The 19,251-nt window shown below is 72.3% G+C and overlaps 2 protein-coding genes across 4 annotated transcripts; one reads left to right on the top strand and one right to left on the bottom strand.

The window, feature by feature from the left end:
* The first annotated feature begins 2,892 nt into the window (after positions 1-2,892).
* On the top strand, positions 2,893-10,436 carry BTBD2 (BTB domain containing 2). Its single transcript, XM_062184932.1, has 9 exons — positions 2,893-3,308; positions 6,870-6,989; positions 7,442-7,598; positions 7,680-7,785; positions 7,906-8,103; positions 8,367-8,559; positions 8,646-8,733; positions 8,810-8,956; positions 9,138-10,436. Exons 1-9 carry the CDS (start codon positions 2,893-2,895, stop codon positions 9,297-9,299), a joined length of 1,587 nt encoding a protein of 528 aa, XP_062040916.1. The 3' UTR covers positions 9,300-10,436.
* Positions 10,437-12,539: 2,103 nt separating this feature from the next.
* On the bottom strand, positions 12,540-18,206 carry CSNK1G2 (casein kinase 1 gamma 2). Of its 3 annotated transcripts, none has more exons than XM_062184952.1 (11): positions 17,796-18,206; positions 15,105-15,145; positions 14,955-15,024; positions 14,718-14,866; positions 14,379-14,613; positions 14,166-14,251; positions 14,002-14,086; positions 13,749-13,897; positions 13,373-13,456; positions 13,182-13,288; positions 12,540-13,044 (listed from the first exon to the last, which is right to left on the bottom strand). In XM_062184952.1, the coding sequence occupies exons 1-11, from the start codon at positions 17,980-17,982 to the stop codon at positions 12,990-12,992; spliced, it is 1,248 nt and encodes a 415-aa protein (XP_062040936.1). In that variant the 5' UTR covers positions 17,983-18,206; the 3' UTR covers positions 12,540-12,989. The 3 variants fall into 3 exon arrangements, with proteins under 3 accessions (XP_062040936.1, XP_062040935.1, XP_062040934.1); XM_062184951.1 differs by having other exon boundaries at positions 14,166-14,246; XM_062184950.1 differs by having other exon boundaries at positions 13,182-13,456.
* Positions 18,207-19,251: the final 1,045 nt, after the last annotated feature.

The following is a 19,251-nucleotide window of genomic DNA, read 5'->3' as shown; positions in this document are numbered from 1 at the left end:
AGGGTTCCCAGGGGTCTCGCCTGAAGACCCCTGGCGGGGGAATGCCTGACCTGGGCGAGGAGGGTCCCCAGTGCCGTCGGATTCACAGACAGCTGGGGGGGGGGGGTGTCCCGCGGCCAGCGTGTTACCTGCACGCCGAAAGCGTCACCCCTCAGGTGCACAGGCTTGGCCAGTCCTGCCCTGGGGGCAGCGGCGGCCCCATGCTGCAGCCCTGCCCCCTGGGGTGGAGACCCAGCTCCTGACCCCTCCCAATGGAGCTGGCACCGGGGGAGGGGGAGGGGGGAGGCAGGCGCTGGGCCCGAATGCGGCTCCGTGGCAGGCCAGGGCGGCCAGCAGCTGAGGAAGTGACCTTCCCAGGAACTGCCCGTGCTGGCTGCACCCCCAGGGCCCTGCTGACTCCCAGGCTCCGTCCTGGGCGCACCCGTGCACCCCCGTCTCCTTGTCACACCCGGGAGGCAGCCGTGAGGCCCCTGCGCCATGGGGGAGGCCCAGATGGAGCTCCGGGCTCCTGGCTCCAGCCTGGCCCAGCCCCGGCCACAGCAGCCATTTAGGGAGGGAACCAGCGGACAGATCTCTTTCCCTCTCCAAGTCTTTCAAATAAATAAATCATTAAAAAAAAAAAAAGCATTTCCATCACCTGTTACCCAGTCCTGTTCTAAGCCAGCAGGAGCACCCAGGCAGCATGCAAATGAGGGGCGTGGCCTTAGCGGTAGTATGCAAACGAGGGGGCGTGGACACTGCCGCAGGTGGAGGCGGTCCCACCAGCGATCGGGGGCAAGGATCCGAGGGGTCGCCCATCATTGCGTCCCCGAGAACGGCTGGCTCTGCGCAAGGGCGCTTCCCACGCCCGTGCGTGGCGGGGCAGGGACGCGGGTGCCAGTCCTGGCCGACGCTGAGTGAAGCTGCCCCCCACCCGAGTGGAGAAGCGCCCGTGAGTCCCCCAGCGGCACCGCCCACACACGCGCGGCTCCCGGGGAGCAGGCCAGCGGCGGGGCCGGCGCACCCCGGGGTCCCAGCCCCCCGCTCGTGCGCACCCCGGTCCCAGCTCCCCCTCCCCGCGCTCAAGCGCTCCACTGGTCCCAGCGCCACTCCCAGCTCCAGCCCCCCGCCCTTATAAGCACCCCGGGTCACAGCGCCGCTCAGGACCCTCCCCCGCTCATGCGCACCCTTGTCCCAGCCCCCGCGCTCATGCGCACCCCGGGGGGGCAGCGGTGACCTATGAGCGCCCTGCACCCCTCCCCCCCCAACCCAGCCCGGCCCAGCCCTGGCTGTTGGCATCTGGGGAGTGGACCCGCAGAGGGAAGACCCCTCTCTGTCACTCGCCTCTCAAATAAATAAAGCAAAGCCTTAAAAATAAAAATATGAAGAGTGGGCAAGACTGGGGGGACTGCGGGGCAGAATGAAGGTGTGGCGGGGGAGGGGCCGGCCCGATGCGCCGCGTGGGAGGCGCTCCAGGAGCCCCACCTTAGGCTCTCCTAGCTCGGAACTGCGCGCGCGGTCCGTGTTTTGGGGTCCCCTAGACCCGCAGTCCTGGGTCACCGGAGTGTCCACTGCTGGCGCCTGGCGACCTGGAGGGTCCTCGTCTGTGTAGGCGTCCCCTGCGCTGGGCAGTCGGACACGGATCCAGGATCCAGGGCCTGACCCGGAGTCGGGGTACGGAGCGTAGGGCAGGGGTCGCGGGTCCGAGGCGAGGGGCTCACCGTCTGCGGTCTGGGGCTCAGGAGTCAAGACCTGGGTTAGGGGTTCGGGTCCAGTGTGTGATGCTGGCTCTGGGGTCCGGGGCTCAGAACCGAAGCCCCCTCTCCACAACCCGCCCCGCCCCCCCCTCAACTCTCCATTCCCGGGGCACCCCTGGCCCCGCCCCGGCCCCGCCTCCTGCCCCTCCCATCGGCTCCGCCCAAGGCCCGCCCATCAGGCTCCGCCCCGTCCCTACTCCCACTTCCTGTGCAGCCCCTGGCCCCGCCCCGGCCCCGCCCTTCCCACCAAGCTCCGCCTAAGGCCCGCCCATCAGGCTCCGCCCCGTCCCGACTCCCACTTCCCGCGAAGCCTCCCAGGCCCCGCCCCCGGCCCGCCTCCTGTCCCCGCCCTCCCGCCTCCATCGGCCCCGCCCCAGGCTCCTCCCCAGGACCGCCCGCCGGGCTCCGCCCCGTCCCGACTCCCACTTCCTGTGCAGGCACCCTGGCCCCGCCCCGGCCCCGCCTCCTGTTCCCCTCTCATCGGCCCCGCCCACCAGGCTCCGCCCGAGGCCCGCCCATCAGGCTCCGCCCCTTCCCGACTCCCACTTCCCGTGAAGCCTCCCAGGCCCCGCCCCCGGCCCTCCTCCTGTCCCCGCCCTCCCGCCTCCATGGCCCCGCCCCAGGCTCCTCCCCAGGACCGCCCGCCGGGCCCCGCCCCGGCCCCAGACTCCCACTTCCCGTGCAGCCTCCCTGGCCCCGCCCCGGCCCCGCCTCCTGTCCCCTCCCATCGGCCCCGCCCCAGGCTCCTCCCCAGGACCGCCCGCCGGGCTCCGCCCCGTCCCGACTCCCACTTCCCGTGCAGCCTCCCTGGCCCCGCCCCGGCCCCGCCTCCTGTCCCCTCCCATCGGCCCCGCCCCAGGCTCCTCCCCAGGACCGCCCGCCGGGCCCCGCCCCGGCCCCAGACTCCCACTTCCCGTGCAGCCTCCCTGGCCCCGCCCCCGGCCCGCCTCCTGTTCCCGCCCTCCCGCCTCCATGGCCCCGCCCCAGGCTCCTCCCCAGGACCGCCCGCCGGGCCCCGCCCCGGCCCCAGACTCCCACTTCCCGTGCAGCCTCCCTGGCCCCGCCCCCGGCCCGCCTCCTGTTCCCGCCCTCCCGCCTCCCATCGGCCCCTCGCGGCCCCGCCCACCAGGCCCCGCCCCCGCGCCGCAGCGACAAGATGGCGGCGGGAGGCAGCGGCGGGCGCGCGTCGTGCCCGCCGGGGGTCGGCCCGGGCGCGGGGGGCGCCCCGGGGCCCAGCGCCAACGCCGCCGCGCCTGCCCCGGGCAACGCGGCCGCCGCTGCCGCTGCCGCCGCCGCCGCCGCTGCCGCCGCCGCCGCCGCCGCCGCCTCCTCGCCCGGGTCGGCCCCCGCCGCCGCCGCCGCCGCGCCGGGCCCCGGGGCGGACGCGCAGGCCGCGGGCGCCGAGCGCGAGGAGGCGGCGGGGGCGCTGCTGCGCGAGCCCGCGTACAACTGGCAGGCGTCGAAGCCCACGGTGCAGGAGCGCTTCGCCTTCCTCTTCAACAACGAGGTGCTGTGCGACGTGCACTTCCTGGTGGGCAAGGGGCTCGGCGCGCAGCGCGTCCCGGCGCACAGGTGGGCGCGCGGCCCCCGCCGCAGGCTCCCCTCCCCGTCGCGAGGCCGCCTTCCGGAAGAGCGGGGGGCGGCGGCTGGGGAGCAGACCCCCTCCTGGGGCTCCCGCGGTGGGCCAGGGTTGGGGGCGCGGGGTCCTCCCGGGTGCGCACACCCCCCCCTCCCGGGTTCCCCCGGTTCTGGGCAAGGCTGTCCCCCCCCGGTGCGTTCCTCCCCGTGTCAGGGTCCTCGGGGCCCCCGGCCTGCCGTGCGTCGGGTCTCCGCGCTCTGCTCTGTCATCCTAGGAGCGGGCCGGCCCCCCGGCGGGGTCCAGCCGGGGTCGGATCTCTGGGGTGGGGGGCGCTGCTGGGGCCCCGGACTGACCTTGGCTTGGGGGCGGAGTGTGCCCCGTGGACTTGGCCATCAGAGGGAGGGGGACCACGGAGGGGACAGGTGTTTCGGCCGCTCTTCTGAGAGCAGTGGAGGGGGCCTGGGGTCCGGGCGCGGCCGCGTGAGCAGGCGGGAGCCACAGAAGTGAGGGGCGCCGTGGCCTGGCCCCGGGGGCTTTGAGGTGCAGGGGGAGCCCCTGGGGGGGTCCGGGGCGGCCGCAGAGCTGGGATGCGCGGGTCCCGGCTTCCATGGAGCCGCCGCCAAGGTCTCGGGTGTGTGGCTGAGCGTCCCCGTGGGGACAGGTGCAGGAGTAGCGGGCAGAGGTGCGGGGCCCAGCCTGCCGTGCCTCAGTTTCCACGCCTGTGCAATGGGTCACTCAGTGCGTCCCTCCCCAGTCTGCTGGGACCCCCTAGCCCAACACAGGGGTCCTGGGCTCTCCGCTCGCCACAGGGTGGGCTGGGCCGCGCTACTCCCTGGGAACACAGGACAAGGGACAGCCCCCGAGGTGCACCGGGTGTGGGGGGCGGCCCTGCCCTCCGGCCCCCCACACCCCCGCGTCCACACCCGAGGGTCCACTGGGTGCAGCTGGCACCGTTTGCAGGTGGGGCAGCGGCGCCCCCCTGTGGCAGCGTCCGGGGGGGGGGCTGGGGGCAGCGGAGAAGCCCCCCCCGCTGGTGCCCCCGGACCCCAGAGAGGCGGGAAGGGCACGGCCCTGCCCACGCCGCCCCTGGTAGCAGTGACCGGAGTCCTGGCGGGGGTCCTGGGCCCTGGGCGAGGGTGCTGGGTCGGGATCAGGCCCTGAGCGCCGGTGCGGGGGAGGCGGGGCCGGGGCCACCACACACAGGTGGGCCTGTGGGCACCAGGCCTGGGCGGAGCCTGGGGCAGGGTCTCGGCCCTCACCTGTGGCTTGTGGGTCCCGGTGGGGCGGTCCCAGATACCTGAGAGCCGCGGGCAGCTCCTCCTTCCCCTGGACTGGGCGGCGGTGCCGCCACTCACCCCTGCGTGTGCAGCCCCCTCCGCGTCTCCCTGGTTCTGTGCAGCCACCAGCAAAGGCGCGTGCTTTTGTTCCAATAAAACTTTATTTGTGAAGGCCAGCAGGCCAAGCCGCCATCTGCAAGGCCAGCATCCCGGGTGGGCGCCGGTTCGAGTCCCGGCTGCTCCGCTTCTAATCCGGCTTCTTGCCGGTGGGCCTGGGAGGCAGCAGATGAGGGCCCAAGTGCTCGGGCCCCTGGGGAGTCCCGGACGGAGCCCCTGGCTGCAGCCTGGCCCAGCCCCAGCTGCTGCGGGCATTTGGGAGTGACCCAGAGTGGACGCTAGATCATTCTCTGGTCCTGCAACTCGGGCTGGCCGGTGTGCTGGGGGCGGCTGGCGCTCCCCGGGGTCTCGCCGTGCTCAGGGCCGTGCGGTGTGTGAGTGCCCCTGCGCCTTGCGTGTGCATTGCTGGTCTTTTCCTGGAGGCAGACACGGCTCCCGCCCGCCCACCCGGCGTTCGCTCCCCTGCTGCTGGGGCAGGGGGCTGGGGGCTCAGCGTTGGTGGGCAGCTGGGGTCAGGAGCGGGCGTGGGGCCCACCGCGCCCGGCCCTGGCTGCCTGGTGCCGTGGCCGTGGCCGTGGCCGCTCCCCCAGTCGTTTCTGGAGGCTGGGGGTGTCTGCGGCCCGCTGCCACAGTGTGTGTTTTACTCACTCAGACTTGGTTCATTTGCTTGGAAGGCGGGCGGGTCGTTTGGGTTCCGATCTCCGTGGCCGCGGGGCCTGTCGGGGCCGCTGCTGACTAGGGTCTGGCCGGCAGGCGGCCGTCCGCGGTGAGGGCGGCGAGACCGTGCTGGTCACCGCACACTTTGAACCCGGTGGCCCCCGGCACCCACACCTCTCGCCGCTCCGCCGCCCCTCCCTCCCCGCTCCGGCCGGGGCTCCCAGGCGGGTACAGGGGCCCAGCACCTGGCCACCACTGCTGCCCCCCCAGGCCGGGCAGGGAGCTGGGGGGAGAGCGGCCGGGATGCTGGTGCCTAGCTGGAGGCTTAGCCCGCTGCGCCAGCCCGCAAGTAAATCGGCCTTGACAAAAATAGAGGGGCCGGCGCAGGGGCCGTGTCCCATGTGGTGCCGGTTCGAGTCCCGGCTGCTCCACTTCCCAGCCAGCTCTCTGCTGTGGCCTGGGAGAGCAGTGGACGATGGCCCTAGTGCTGGGACCCCTGCACCCGCGTGGGAGACCCGGATGGAGCTCCTGGCTCCTGGCTCCGGATCAGCCCAGCTCTGGAGAGTGAACCAGTGGCTGGAAGACCCCCCCCCCCTAACTTTTTCAAATAAATAAAAGAAATACTCAAAAGTAGAAAAGCAGGCTCTCGCTGAGGTGGCCGGGCCTCCCCACGCGGGGGCGGGGTGCTCTGGGCACCTGTGACCGACACCGTGGGCCGCCCCCGCCTGCATGGAAACGGCTGGGCGTGACGAGGAGGCTCGTGGGGTCCTCAGACGGGCGTGTCCGCGAGGGCCTGAAGAGCCCTGTGTGCGTGGGTTTCCACCTGCACACGCGTGTCCACACGCCGGGGTGCTCAGGGCTCTCCGCGTTGCTCACCGCACAGAGCCGCCCCGCCCCTGCCGGCCGGCGCCCTCCCCCGGGTCCCTGGAGCGGTGGGAGCCCGGCTCTGCGGGTGGCCGGGCAGTGCCCTCGCTGCGGGTCTTTGAGGTGAAGACCCCAAAGACCTGGCGCCTTGGCTTTGCTGTTGTGTTGTTTATTTGAAAGACACAGGTACAGAGGGAGAGGGAGAGGGGGTCTTCCAGCCGCTGGTTCGCTCCCCAAACGGCTGCAACGGCCGGGCTGAAGCCAGGAGCTCCGTGTGGGTCTCCCATGGGGTGCAAGGGCCCAAGCCTTGGGCCATCGTCCACTGCTCTCCCGGGCCACAGCAGGGAGCTGGACAGGAAGTGGAGCAGCTGGGACTCGAACCGGCGCCCACATGGGATGCAGGCCCTGCAGGCAACATTTACCTGCTGTACCACAGTCACCCCCACCGTCACCTCTTGGGCCGTCGCTCCCTCCACGCGACTCCGGCTGCTCCCTGCACCTCCGCCCGGGGAGTCCGTCAGGGCGAGGGTGGGTGGGCGGCCGGGGCCGGGTCTCCCTGGCCTCCATCCTCTGCCTTCCGGGGTGCTCGGCGGGGCACCCGCTGGGCTGGCGGAGGCTGAGGGCGTCCGTCTCCCTCAGGTTCGTGCTGGCCGTGGGCAGCGCCGTCTTTGACGCCATGTTCAACGGGGGCATGGCCACCACGTCCACGGAGATCGAGCTGCCGGACGTGGAGCCCGCCGCCTTCCTGGCGCTGCTCAAGTGAGGCCTGGTGGTTTGGGGGGGGGGGGGGTCCACCGGCCACGCCCAGATGGCCGCAGCGGCGGGGGCGGGCCAGGCTGAAGCCAGGAGTGTCCTCTGGGTCACCCACGCGGGTGCAGGGACCTGAGGACCTGGGCCGTCCTCCGCTGCTCTCCCAGGCCACAGCAGGGAGCTGGGTGGGAGCTGGAGCAGCCGGGACTCGAACCGGCGCCCTGCGGGATGAGCGGCTCTGCCTCCTGGTTTCTTAGTTGACCCCAGGTGCACCCACAGAGTGGAGCAGGGCGGTGGCCGGTGCTGGGCTTGCCTTGGGCGGGGCGCGCCTTTTCCTGGGGGTTGGGGGGAGCCCAGCCCACGGACACATTCTAGAAGGTTCCTGGGGAAGTCGCGGCTGGGGGTGGGGTGCTGGCTCCCCGGGCCGGGCCGGCGCCTCAGAGCCCTGCGCCCACCATCAGGTTCCTGTACTCGGATGAGGTGCAGATCGGGCCCGAGACGGTCATGACCACGCTGTACACGGCCAAGAAGTACGCGGTGCCGGCGCTGGAGGCCCACTGCGTGGACTTCCTCAAGAAGAACCTGCGGGCCGACAACGCCTTCATGCTGCTCACGCAGGTGCGCGGGGCGGGCGCGGGGCGGGCGCGCGGCGGGCGCGGCGCGGAGCGGGGCTGGACCGGGCGGCCTTGCTGTCCCCAGGCCCGCCTGTTCGACGAGCCGCAGCTGGCCAGCCTGTGTCTGGAGAGCATCGACAAGCACACGGCCGACGCCATCGCCGCCGAGGGCTTCACGGACATCGACCTGGGTGAGGGGCGGGGCCCGCGGGGCGGGGGCGGGGCCGAGCAGACTGACACGGATGGGGGCGGGGCAGGGAGGGGCCGAGCGGCCGGGCGCGCTCCGGTGACAGCGTGCACCGCGCCCGCAGACACGCTGGTGGCCGTGCTGGAGCGCGACACGCTGGGCATCCGCGAGGTGCGGCTGTTCAGCGCCGCGGTGCGCTGGTCCGAGGCCGAGTGCCAGCGGCAGCAGCTGCCCCTGACGCCCGAGAACAAGCGCGCGGTGCTGGGCGCCGCCCTGGGCCTCATCCGCTTCCCGCTCATGACCATCGAGGAGTTCGCGGCAGGTGCGCGGCGCCGGGCGGTCCCACGCGGGGCGGCCCTGCCGAGGGGGCCCGCGCCCACCCTGCTCCGGCGCATCCGTGGGGCGGGTGTGGGGAGCCCCGTGCGCCCTGTGCCCCGGGCACCGACCCTGCACCCGTGGGTGCCAGGGGCCCTGGGGCCGTTCCCGGCGTCGGGTGCGGGCGCTGGCGCAGCCACGCGGGGCTCAGCTGGCCTGGGCGGGGGTGGGGGTGTGGGCGACTGCCCGCTGAGCGCGTCGCCCGTGCAGGCCCCGCGCAGTCGGGCATCCTGGGCGACCGCGAGGTGGTTAGCCTCTTCCTGCACTTCACCGTGAACCCCAAGCCGCGCGTGGACTTCATCGACCGGCCGCGCTGCTGCCTACGCGGGAAGGAGTGCAGCGTGAGCCGCTTCCAGCAGGTGGAGAGCCGCTGGGGCTACAGCGGCACCAGCGACCGCATCAGGTGCGGCGTGGCCCCCCGCCCCCCGCAGGATCACGCAGCCCTCGCCCCCCCCCCCCCCCGCACGCTCACGCGGCCCCTCCCCCCAGGTTCTCGGTCAACAAGCGCATCTTCGTGGTGGGCTTCGGGCTGTACGGCTCCATCCACGGCCCCACCGACTACCAAGTAAACATCCAGGTGCGCCGGGCCGCCCCGCCCCCGGGGGGAGGCAGGGACCCCGCACGCGGCGCCCCTCACCCCGCCCCTCCCCCAGATCATCCACACGGACAGCAACACCGTCCTGGGCCAGAACGACACCGGCTTCAGCTGCGACGGCTCGGCCGGCACCTTCCGCGTCATGTTCAGGGAGCCGGTGGAGGTGCTGCCCAGCGTCAACTACACGGCCTGCGCCACGCTCAAGGTGCGCCCGCCCCCACCACGGGCCCCGCCCACATACCCGGCCCCGCCCCCACCAACCACGCTCAAGGTGCCGGCTCGCCCCGCCCCCGTACACGGCCCCGCCCCCAGTGCCCCAGCCCCGCCCCCACCAGCCACACTCAAGGGGCGCCCGCCTGCCCCGCTGAGCGCCCCCTGTCCCTCAGGGCCCCGACTCCCACTACGGCACCAAGGGCCTGCGCAAGGTGACCCACGAGTCCCCCAGCACTGGCGCCAAGACCTGCTTCACCTTCTGCTACGCCGCGGGGAACAACAACGGCACCTCGGTGGAGGACGGCCAGATCCCCGAGGTCATCTTCTACACCTAGCGGGCCGAGCCCCCCGGAGTCCCCCAGAGTCCCGGGGTCTTCTATAGCTAGCAGGCCGAGCCCCCCGGAGTCCCCCAGAGTCCCGGGGTCTTCTACAGCTAACGGGCCGAGCCCCCCGGAGCCCCCCAGTCCCCGGGGTCATCTTCTACAGCTAGCGGGGCCGCGGGGCTCTGGGGTCATCTTCTACACCTAGCGGGCCCAGAGCCCCGGGGTCTTCTACACCTAGCTCGGGGCCTCGCCGTGGGGGCCGGCCTCGGCGCCCAGAGCCCCCCGCCGTGGCTGCTGTGGCTGTGGGCGTGGCCGCTGTGGCTGTGGGTGTGGCCGCCCAGGCCGGGGGCGGGGCTGAGGCTTTGGCCAAACCCAGGGCGGCACCCACCTGTACATAGCCTAGCCCCCGCCCCACGACCCCTGCCATGGGAGGCCGCTCACGCGCCCCCAGATGATTTTTTTAAATAAAGGAAGAAACGCACGTGTCTGGAGCCGCATCCCTTCCGTCCGCGCTCAGCCCACGGGCGCAGCCCACGGCCCCACGGGAGGTGTGGCCCCGGGGCCACAGCCACACAGAAGCCACCCCCGAAGAGCGCGGGGGTCCGAGCCGGCACGCACCATCCGCGGGAGACGAGTGGTGGCCAGAAGCCGACACCCCCACCCACGCACACACCCGGGGAGGGGGCACTGGGGTTCCGCCTCTGCCGCCCACGTGGCGCCCTGCTGACGGCCGGGGAGGCGGTGGGCTCCTGGGCTCGGCCCGGCCGCGGATGGGAGAGCCCAGTGGACCTCTGCCTTCACGTCGCTCTTCAAATAGACATTTACACCATTCACGGGTCCATCGCAGTCTGTTCTTGAAGAGTTGTTATTTGAAGGGCAGAGAGAGAGAGAGGTCCTCCATCCGCTGGGTCACTCCCCAATCGGCCACAACGGCCAGGGCTGCGCCGACCAGGAGCTGGGAGCTCCATCCGGGTCCCCCACAAGGGTGCAGGGGCCCAGGGACTTGGGCCATCGTCCACTGCCACAGCAGAGAGCTGGACCGGAAGAGGGGCAACCACATGGATGGCGGCAGTGCAGGCGCCGGCCCCCCAATCTATTTTCACAAACTGCAGGTCCTCCTACATACGGACTTAAACATGTTTTGTGGCAAAATAAAATTTTCATTAAAGAAACTTACATAAAAATGGGAGCTTCTTTGCAGGCTCCCTCCCAAATGCCCACTGGACCGGGCCACGCCGGAGTGGGACGTGGGGGCAGGGCCGCCGGCTGAACGTGACTTTGCCCGGGACGTTCGTGGCCCCGGCGCCCAGGCCTGGGCAGCCAGCGGCGTCCCCTGTCCCCCCACGCTGGGAGTCGGGGTCCCCTGCGCGCTGGGCTGCGTTCCGGGACAAACACCAGCGGTTCCTTTGGGCGGGGGACCCCGACATGACGCTCACCTTGGAGGCCTGGCTACAGCCCAAAGGGAACGGAACCTTCCGGAGCGCCATTCAAACCGCAGGGTCAAGTGCAGGACAGGAGGCCACCGCGGGAGGCGGGGCCGCCACAGCCGAGCTGGGGGGTGGTCGCGGGGGTGGGGGCTGCTGCTCTTCCCGCCCAGCCCCTGCACTGCGCCCGTTGGCCAGCAGCGGTGACCTGAGTGCTGGGCCCTGCACCGGCGCCGGAGACCCGGGTGGAGCTCCCGGCTCCTGGCCCTGCGGCCTGACCCAGCCCCGGCTGCTGCGGGCATTTGGGGAGTGAGCCAGCGGGTGGAAGACTCTCTCTCTCTCTTCCTGCCCCCCTTGTCTGCCCTCTGAACACTCAAGTAAACAAATAAATAATAAACATTTTACAGTAATAGAGGGCGAGGGGCAGAAGGGCGAAACCAGCAGAGAAACGGAGCCCTGCGGAGAGACAGCGGGCGGCGGGGGCGGCGGGGCCCGGCTCCTCGCGCGGGGCGCTGGCGTCGGCGTCCGCAGCAGAGGGCGTGCCAGGGACGGCGGCCGCCAGGGCCCAGGCGCAGCCCCTTGGAGAGAGACGTGCACCCCGTCGCGAGGGCGCCCCGAGGGCCACGGCTCAGCCCGCAGCTCGGCGGGCACACGGCGCCTGAGAAGGCCCAGGGCCCGGCAGAGGAGGGGCCGAGGGGCCAGCTCGCTGGGGCCGGGTGGCCCAGGGAGGCGGAGCAGCCGGGACTTGCACGGGGCGCTCGGGGCTGGGGTGCGGTGTCCCCGAGCCGCCCACCGCACCCTCTGGGAGGCACCCTTGCGGGTGAGGGGCTGGGGGCAGGCCCAGGAAATGTCCCAGACGCGGGACCCGACGCGGGCTCAGGCGACAAGGGCGCCGGCGGGGGCGCGTGTTCGTCCACTCCCGGTCCATGCCCCCAGGACGCCAGGGCTGCCCAAACCCGCAGGAGCCTGCGACCCACACGCGAGCTCGCCCTGCTCTGCGGCAGAGGGCGCCCGTCGGGGGGGGGCGAATCCGCAACAGCTCGGACGACCCTGGCAGCTACGCCCTCTGAGCCGTCTAGGCACAGCCAGGAGGCCACGCACGCGCAAGCCACGCAGCGCACCAGACGAGCTCCGCGCACGTACGCCCGGGCGGCAGGCGGGCACACGGACACGCACGCGCGCCGCTCCACCCCTGCACCCGTGTTACCCGCGGAAGCCTCTGGGCCCCACACCTGTGCACGGCTGGTGTTGGGGAAGTTAGGGATGGCGGCGGCTCAGCGGTGCGAGGGCCCCACAGGGCTCTCTCCGGAAGCAGCCCCGCCCGAACCCTGAAAACTTCCGGGGTGGCCCCAGCACGCCCCCCAGGGCGAGCCCCCGGGGAGAATCCTCTCTGTTCGGAGGGGAACCCTACCTGGCCTGGTACCCCATGAACCCGCTCCACCTTCCCACCTGCGCCCTGGGCCCCGCGCAGGGGGCTCCCCAGTTAGGGGGCGCGTGCCGCCCCCGTCTCCCCGGGGACACCGGCCAGACAGCCGTCGGGGCCCCCGCGTCGGTGGCAGGGACCCGGGGACACCTGCCGTGGCTGCCGCCTCCCAGGGAGCTGGCGGGGGAGGCAGCGCCCGGCGTCACGCGCGGTCTCCGTGTGTTCCGTGGGTCGCGCGGGCCGACGTCGCCCCTTCCTCCCCGGCGGCCGGCGCCCCTGTCCGCGGACCCCTCTCCAAACCACCGCGTCCCACAGCCCGGAAGCGGCTCCTCCGGGCAGGGGCGTGCAGGCGGCGCCCCCGTCCAGGCCACGCCACCCGGGAATGACCAAACGCTAACGCGGGGGTGGTTTTGTTTTTGGTTTTTTTATTTTTTTACAAAAAGCCCCTAAGTTCTATGGCTTCGAGGAAGCATCGGAGCAGGTCACTGCCATTTCTGTACACGTAAAGCGAGACCCAGACTCGGCCGCGCCCCCGCCGGGGCTGTAAGGCCAGTCCCCCGCAGCGGGGCCCCGGGGCCGCCCGCGGGCCGAGCTTTGGTGCAGCATTGTGGGCGGGGGGCGGCGCCCTGGGCTGCGGCCCCGCCCCCGCCGGCCCCTGGGCTGCGGGACCCCCGCCCCCGCCGGCCCCGCCCCGCCGGGCCCGGCCCCTCGAGAAAACGGCTTTGGATCGAGGGATCAAGGCGGACTTTATGCGCGCGGCGCCGGGTCTGAACGCGGGGCGCTCGGGGAGGCCGGGCCGGGCGCAGACGGCCGCGGGCTAACGCGCAGCGGCGACCCCGCGCCCCGCGGCCCCGCTCACGTGCGCCGCTGCGTGGATTTCCGCTTCCGCCTCTTGAAGAAGCAGCAGCACCTGCGGGCGGGGCGCGGGCGGTGGGCGGAGGCGCGGGGCACCGGGCGGGAGGGGGCGCGGGGAGCACCGGGCGGGGGCGGGCGGGGAGCACCGGGGGCGGGGGCACCGGGGGCGGGCGGGGGGGCGCGGGGCCTTACTTGGTGTCGTCGGTCACCTCCACCTCCGCGGGGGCCGTGATGGGGGCGTTGGAGTGACCGGCCGTGGGGTCGTCCGCGTTCAGCTCCCCATTCGTCGAGTTGAGCGCCTGTGGCGGGGGCGGGGGCGGGGGCGTCAGGCGGCGGCGGCGCCCGCGCCCCTCCCCCGGCCCGGCGCCCTGGGCGGCCCTCACCTGGTTTTTGCTGTGCGGCTGCGCCTTGTCCCGCAGCTGCGGCTGGGCGGGCAGGTCCGAGTGCACGGTACCGATGGGCGTGGGCTGCGGGAGCGGCCGCGGTCAGGGCCGGCGCCCCCGCCCTGGCCCCGCCCCAGGCCCGGCCCCCTTCCCCCGCCCAGCAGCGCACCGCCCTCACCTACCGTGGTCTTCCTGCCCGGTCGTAGTCCCGTGGAACACGAAGCCCCGCCCCGGCCCGCCCCCAGCGGCTTCGCCCAGTCGTAGCCCCGCCCCCATACCAGCGGCTTCCCCGCCCCCGCCCCGCCCGCCGGAGCCCCGCCCCCCTACCAGCGGCTTCCCCGCCCCCGCCCCGCCCGCCGGAGCCCCGCCCACCTACCAGCGGCTTCCCCGCCCAGTCGTACTCGTAGTCGAACACGAAGCCGCTGCGGTCGAACAGGTCGGTGAAGAGCTTGCGCAGGTAGTCGTAGTCCGGCTTCTCGAAGAAGTCGAGGCGCCGCACGTAGCGCAGGTACGTGGCCATCTCCTCTGCGGGCAGAGCGGCGGCTCGCGGGGCGGGGCCGGGCGGGCGGGGGGCGCGCGGGGCGGGGCGGGGGCGGGCGGGGAGGGGGCGCGGCGGCCCCCGCCCTCACCTGGGAAGCTCTCGCACAGCACCTCGATGGGCGTGGCGCGCTTGGTGTCGCCGATCTTCTGGTAGCGCTCCTTGAGCGTGTCGGCCTGCGGGCGGCCGGCGGGGTCAGCGCCCGGGGGAGGGGGGGTCCCGGCCCCCGCCCCGCCCCGCAGCCCGGCCCCGCACCTTGAGCCCCTGCCAGGGCAGGCTCCCGCGCAGGAAGTACATGAACATGTGGCCCAGCGCCTCCAGGTCGTCGCGGCGGCTCTGCTCTGCGGGTGGGGGCGGGGCGGGGGTCAGGGAGGCCGCGAGGGTCGCGCCCGCCCCCGCCCCGCGCTCACTTGCCCAGGTGCGTGTTGACGCTCACGGAGCCCCCGCGCCGCGCCGCCCCGCGCTCACCCTTGCCCAGGTGCGTGTTGATGCTCATGTAGCGCGCCGTGCCCGTGAGGCTCTTGTGCTCGCGGTACGGGATGTGCTTCTTGGTCTCGGGGTCGATGTACTCCTTGGCCAGCCCGAAGTCGATGATGTGGATCGCGTGCTGCCGCTTGGAGCCCGGCCGGCCCACCAGGAAGTTCTCCGGCTTCACGTCGCGGTAGATGAGGCTCTTGGTGTGCACGTACTCCATGCGCGAGATCTGCGCGCGGGGGCGCGGCTCAGCCCCAGCGACCCGGCCCCGACCCGGCCCCGCCCCCGCGGTCCGGGCCCCGCCCCCGGCCCCCGCCCCCCGCCCGCCCGCACCAGCTGGATGGCGATCATGAGCACGGTCTTCAGCGTGAACGTGCGGTCGCACAGGTCGAACAGGTCCTCCAGGCTGGGCCCCAGCAGCTCCAGCACCATGGCGTTGTACTTGCCGCACGGCCCGAAGTAGTACACCTGGGGGACACCCTCTGCGGGCAGAGGCGGGGCGTGGCGGGCTGTGCCTGCGGCCCCGCCCCCGGCGGCCCGGCCCGCCCCCGGCCGCCCCCGCCCGCCTACCTGCCGTGCTCAGCTGCTTGTAGAAGCGATACTCCAGGTGCAGCTGCGGCGCCCGAGACTTGATGGGCTCCTGGGGACAGGCGCGGGGTTTAGCAGCGGCCCCGGGCCCGGCCTGAAGCTTGCAGTGGGCTGGGGGGGGGGCGCACTCACCAGTTTGATGGCCACGTACTCGTTCGTGTACAGATTCTTCCCTGCGGGGACAGAGGCGCGGTCAGGGCAGCAGGCCCCGCCCGTCCCCAGGCGGACCGGCGGGAGCCACCAGCGACCCCGCCCTGGGTCGGAGGCCCGACAGGACAGCTGCGCACACCTGCCCAGGCCCTCGCAGGTCAGGGCAGAGCCTGGGCCAAGTCCTGAGCCGCTCGGCCACTGCGGTGCGGCCTCGCTCCAGTCCAGGGCGTGTCCCCCCGCCCGCCCCGGGCGACCTAAGGCCCAGGCCGGCCAGCTCCTGGTGCGTAAGAGCCAGTGCGTCTTCACGCGGCTTTGCGCCATGGCAACCCCGCCCCGACCCAGCTCCCGTGGGCTCCCCGAGGCCACCTCCCATCACAGCCCACGGCGCGGGGCCCCGGTCCCGGAGGTGCGTGGCTGCGCAGGCTCTCCAGAACCTCCGGCCGAGCGCCCTGCGGAGCCCCGCCTCGCCAGGGCCAGCGCACAGCTCGGCCCGGCTTCGGTTCCGGCTGCGGCTGTCCCCGCGGGCCTGCCCGGCTTCCTCCTGCTCCAGGTCGCACAGGCGCCCGCACAGGACGTCAGCCCCGGGGAACACCCAGCTCTGTGTGTATGTGTGTGTGTTACATAAGCCGTCATTTAAAACAATCCCTGAGAGGCAGAGCTCTGGCAGTACTGGTTTGCTCCCCAAATGCCTGCGACAGGCAGGGTGGGCCAGGCCGAAGTCCCGCGTGGGGCCCCATCAGGTCTCCCGTGTGGGTGTCAGGGGCCCAAGTGCCTGGGCCTTCGCGGCTGCCCCCGGGGCTGCGCATGCACATGGCACGCGGTGGGACCGGAAGGCGGCACCTGGAGGTCTTCACCGCTGGCAGCGAGCCCAGGACCCCTGGGCACCTGCGCGTGTGCTCAGGCCGCGCGTGCGCGGTGCTCTGCTCGCGTGCTGGGCCGCGGTCTCGCTCCAAGCTTTGTCCAGGCATTGACACGTCCCGGATGGACGGCTGCCAGCGACCCCGGCCTGCGGCTGGCGCACCCCCACGGCAACCCGGCTGCGCCTCTCTGCCCACCTGTCCTGCATTTGGCCACAGCGGCCATGAGCAGTGTCGCACGTCTCCGTGGGGCAGCCCTGCAGGAGCTCGGCTCTGGGCTCCGAGCCTCACGCAGGCCTCTTGGGGACACTGCGAGGGCTGAGAGCCCCGGAACCGGCCGCCGGGGCGCGGAGACCTCCCTCTGAGCCACGGGGCTCACGCAGAGGCTGTGCGGGAGCCACCCCGCGGCGAGACCCTGCCCACGCACGAGACGGGGAGCACGGCGGGGGAGGGCTCCAGGGAAGAGGGAATCAAAGGGGAAGTTTAATTTGCTACAAAAAATCTAGAATTCAGGCTGGCGTGTTCCCAGAACACGGTCTCCCGTGGCGGGAGACAGCTGGCGGACAGCGCGCAGAGCCGCGGGCAGGGGGCCTTCTCCAGCACAAGCCCTGGCCTGGGGCTCCCAGCTCCCCCTCCAGGTAAATGAGCCGGGGACCCCGGGTGTGGACTGGAAGGAGCCATCGCTTCAAACTCGCTCAGGACTTAAGCCTCTCTCCCTCCCTGCCTTCCAACGCATACAGACAGACATACAGACATTCATACATACAGACATAGACACACGGAACCTTAGCTGAAGCCCCGCCCAACGTCCGCGTGCCGCGTGCGAGAGGGACAGCGAGCGCAGAGTGACTGGCCCGTTGCCGGGCAGGGCCGGGCGGCTGGGCGGGTCCCAGCAGGCAGTCACCCGGCCCGGCCCCGCGGCCCCTGGGCAGCGTGTGCACATCGCGGGCCGCCAAAGGCAGCGCCTGGGCCCAGCTCCAGCCCACACACCTGGACCAGGTGTGGCTTCCGGGCTGGCCGCTGGGCTCACCCGGGGAGGAACCAGAAGGAAGCCACAATCCTAAAACCACACCGCGGGCGGCCACGGAGCACCTGGCGCCCACGCCCGTCGCCAAGTGCCTGCTCCGAGCCCGGCGCCTGGGTCTCCGGCCCGGGTGCAGCTCCTGGCCCAGTCCTGGCTGCCGTGGTCCGTTTGGGGAGGGGACCAATGATGGAAGATTTTTCTCTATCATTCTGCCTTTCAAATAAATACATCTTAAACATTTAAAATTTTAATTACAAATGAACCGTGCCCGAACAAGCACACATTCTGAAACCAAAGGTGCAATGTGAAGGACAGAGAGTACACGGGACATTCTGCACCCGGAGGGGCTCGGCTCGGCTCGGCACGGAGCCCGCGGGGCAGCGCCGGCACCCACGGGACACCTGAGCTGCGAGGCTGCTCGCCAGGGCCCCCGCACACTCCTGGTGAGGATGCCGCTCAGTCTGCAGAGCGGCCGGGAGCACTCCGGGGAGCTCCCCCAGGCCCAAGTCCACCCCACTCACCAGCACCTGCCCCAGGCAGCCCACCAGGCTTCAACCACACGCCCTGTTCAGGTGGGGCCGGCGGGAGGAAGGCCGGGGAGTGCCAGTCACTCACACCGGACACCGCTGGATGCCGGGGTCCCGTGAGCTGACCAGGGCAGGCCTCTGCCCCTCCCCCCACCAGGGGCTGGCATGTCTTCCGCCCTCCACCTCCCCAGGGAGAACTCCAAGTCCCACCTGCGTCCCGGTTCCCAACGCCCCCCACCCGCCGGCCGCCACGCAGGGGGCTCACCTAGGCGGAGCTCCCCGAAGTTGCCACAGCCTATCTTCTTGCCGACTCGGAAGTTGGGGCCCACCATCAGGACCCCCGAGCTGGCCCCCGAGGTGCGCACGCCGTGGCTGCTCCGGCCCCCGCCGCTCCTGGACATCCTCCGGCCCTCTTCCAACTCCCCTCTCCCTCCTTTCTTGTCCAAATCCATAAGTTTGTGGTACCCTGGCCTCTCCACGGTGACTGCCACACCCACGCCGAGGCTGCGGACGGCTGAGGCGCGGGCTCGCGGCGGCTACCACAGCCCCGCGCCGGCGGGCACGTGCACCCTCGAGGGCCCGGCCGTGGCGCGCATCTCGGTGGCCTCAGGGTGGCTCTCGGGCACAGGAGACATGCTGCTGGCGGTCCCCGCACCTCAAATCTCGTGGCCCCCAGCTGTGGAGAGAAGGCACAGGGTAAACCGAGGGCCCGTGGTGCCTGACCCGGGGGGAGCGGCAGGGGTGCCCTGGCCAGGCTGTTTTCCCAGCAGCCACTGGGGGGCGTCGTGGGGCTGAGGGCAGTGGGGCGAGTCTAGGTGGGACAGTGGGGCCCCAACCGAGGGGAGGGGGACTGGCACACAGCGCAGCTCCTGGGACGGCCGAGACCCCACCCTCCGTCCCCTTCCTGCTACCCGGCCACTGTCCGTGTCCACGGCCGTGAATCCCCATACGGCAGGAAGCCTGGTGCAGGCTGCACCCATCACAGGCCTTTGGCAAAGCAGTGCGCACCGGGCCCTGTGCAGAGGCCGCCGGGAGCCGTGCCCCTCCTGCTCCAGCCTGGGGCCACGCCCTCCTGCCCTCGGCCTGGCCTCTCCTGCTCAGGCCGGAGGGAAATGCTGCTCCGGCCCCAGGCCCCACCCTCAGAATCAACCTGGGAGGCACCGGCCCGGCCGGCCCCCAGCCCTGCCAGCGAGAAGGCGAAGGAGTGACCGGCTCACATGGGCACGGCCAGCCCGAGCCGCATCTGTGAGACCGGAGGTGCCCGCTCTGCAGTGTGGGCACCTGGCGGGGCCCAGCCTCTTCCACCCAGGACCACCCGGGGCGGGAACCCTGCCATGGAGGGCCGCGCAGGGTGCTGGGAGGGGAGGGTGGCGCTGCCTGCTGTCCCCCGGGCCCTGAGCCTCCTGCTGCAGGGGACTGAGGGGCTAGGGCCACTCCTGTGTCACACACAGGGACAGAGGGAGGCCTGGCTCCTGGCGTCCACAAGCGGCCACGGGGCCACGAACCTGAGGGCCACAGAGAACCACGCTGAGGACAGGGCTCCTGCCGGCCTGGTGCACTCTGGGAACGACCCCCCCAGAACTCAGCACGGAGCAGGGGTGGGGCCGCCCACAAGGCCCCCACCACAGCAGGGCCTGGAAAGGGGAGCCCGCAGTGAGGCCAACTGGCCTGTGCCACAGCTCCGCCTACCGGCACAGGCCACACCCTCCTCCGGCCAACAC

This window comes from Lepus europaeus, unplaced genomic scaffold (assembly GCF_033115175.1).
Source record: "Lepus europaeus isolate LE1 unplaced genomic scaffold, mLepTim1.pri SCAFFOLD_105, whole genome shotgun sequence".
In the NCBI taxonomy this organism is placed as follows: Eukaryota; Metazoa; Chordata; class Mammalia; order Lagomorpha; family Leporidae; genus Lepus; species Lepus europaeus.
Note: the sequence above shows the minus strand (reverse complement) of the source record. Positions and strands in the feature narration are given on the sequence as shown.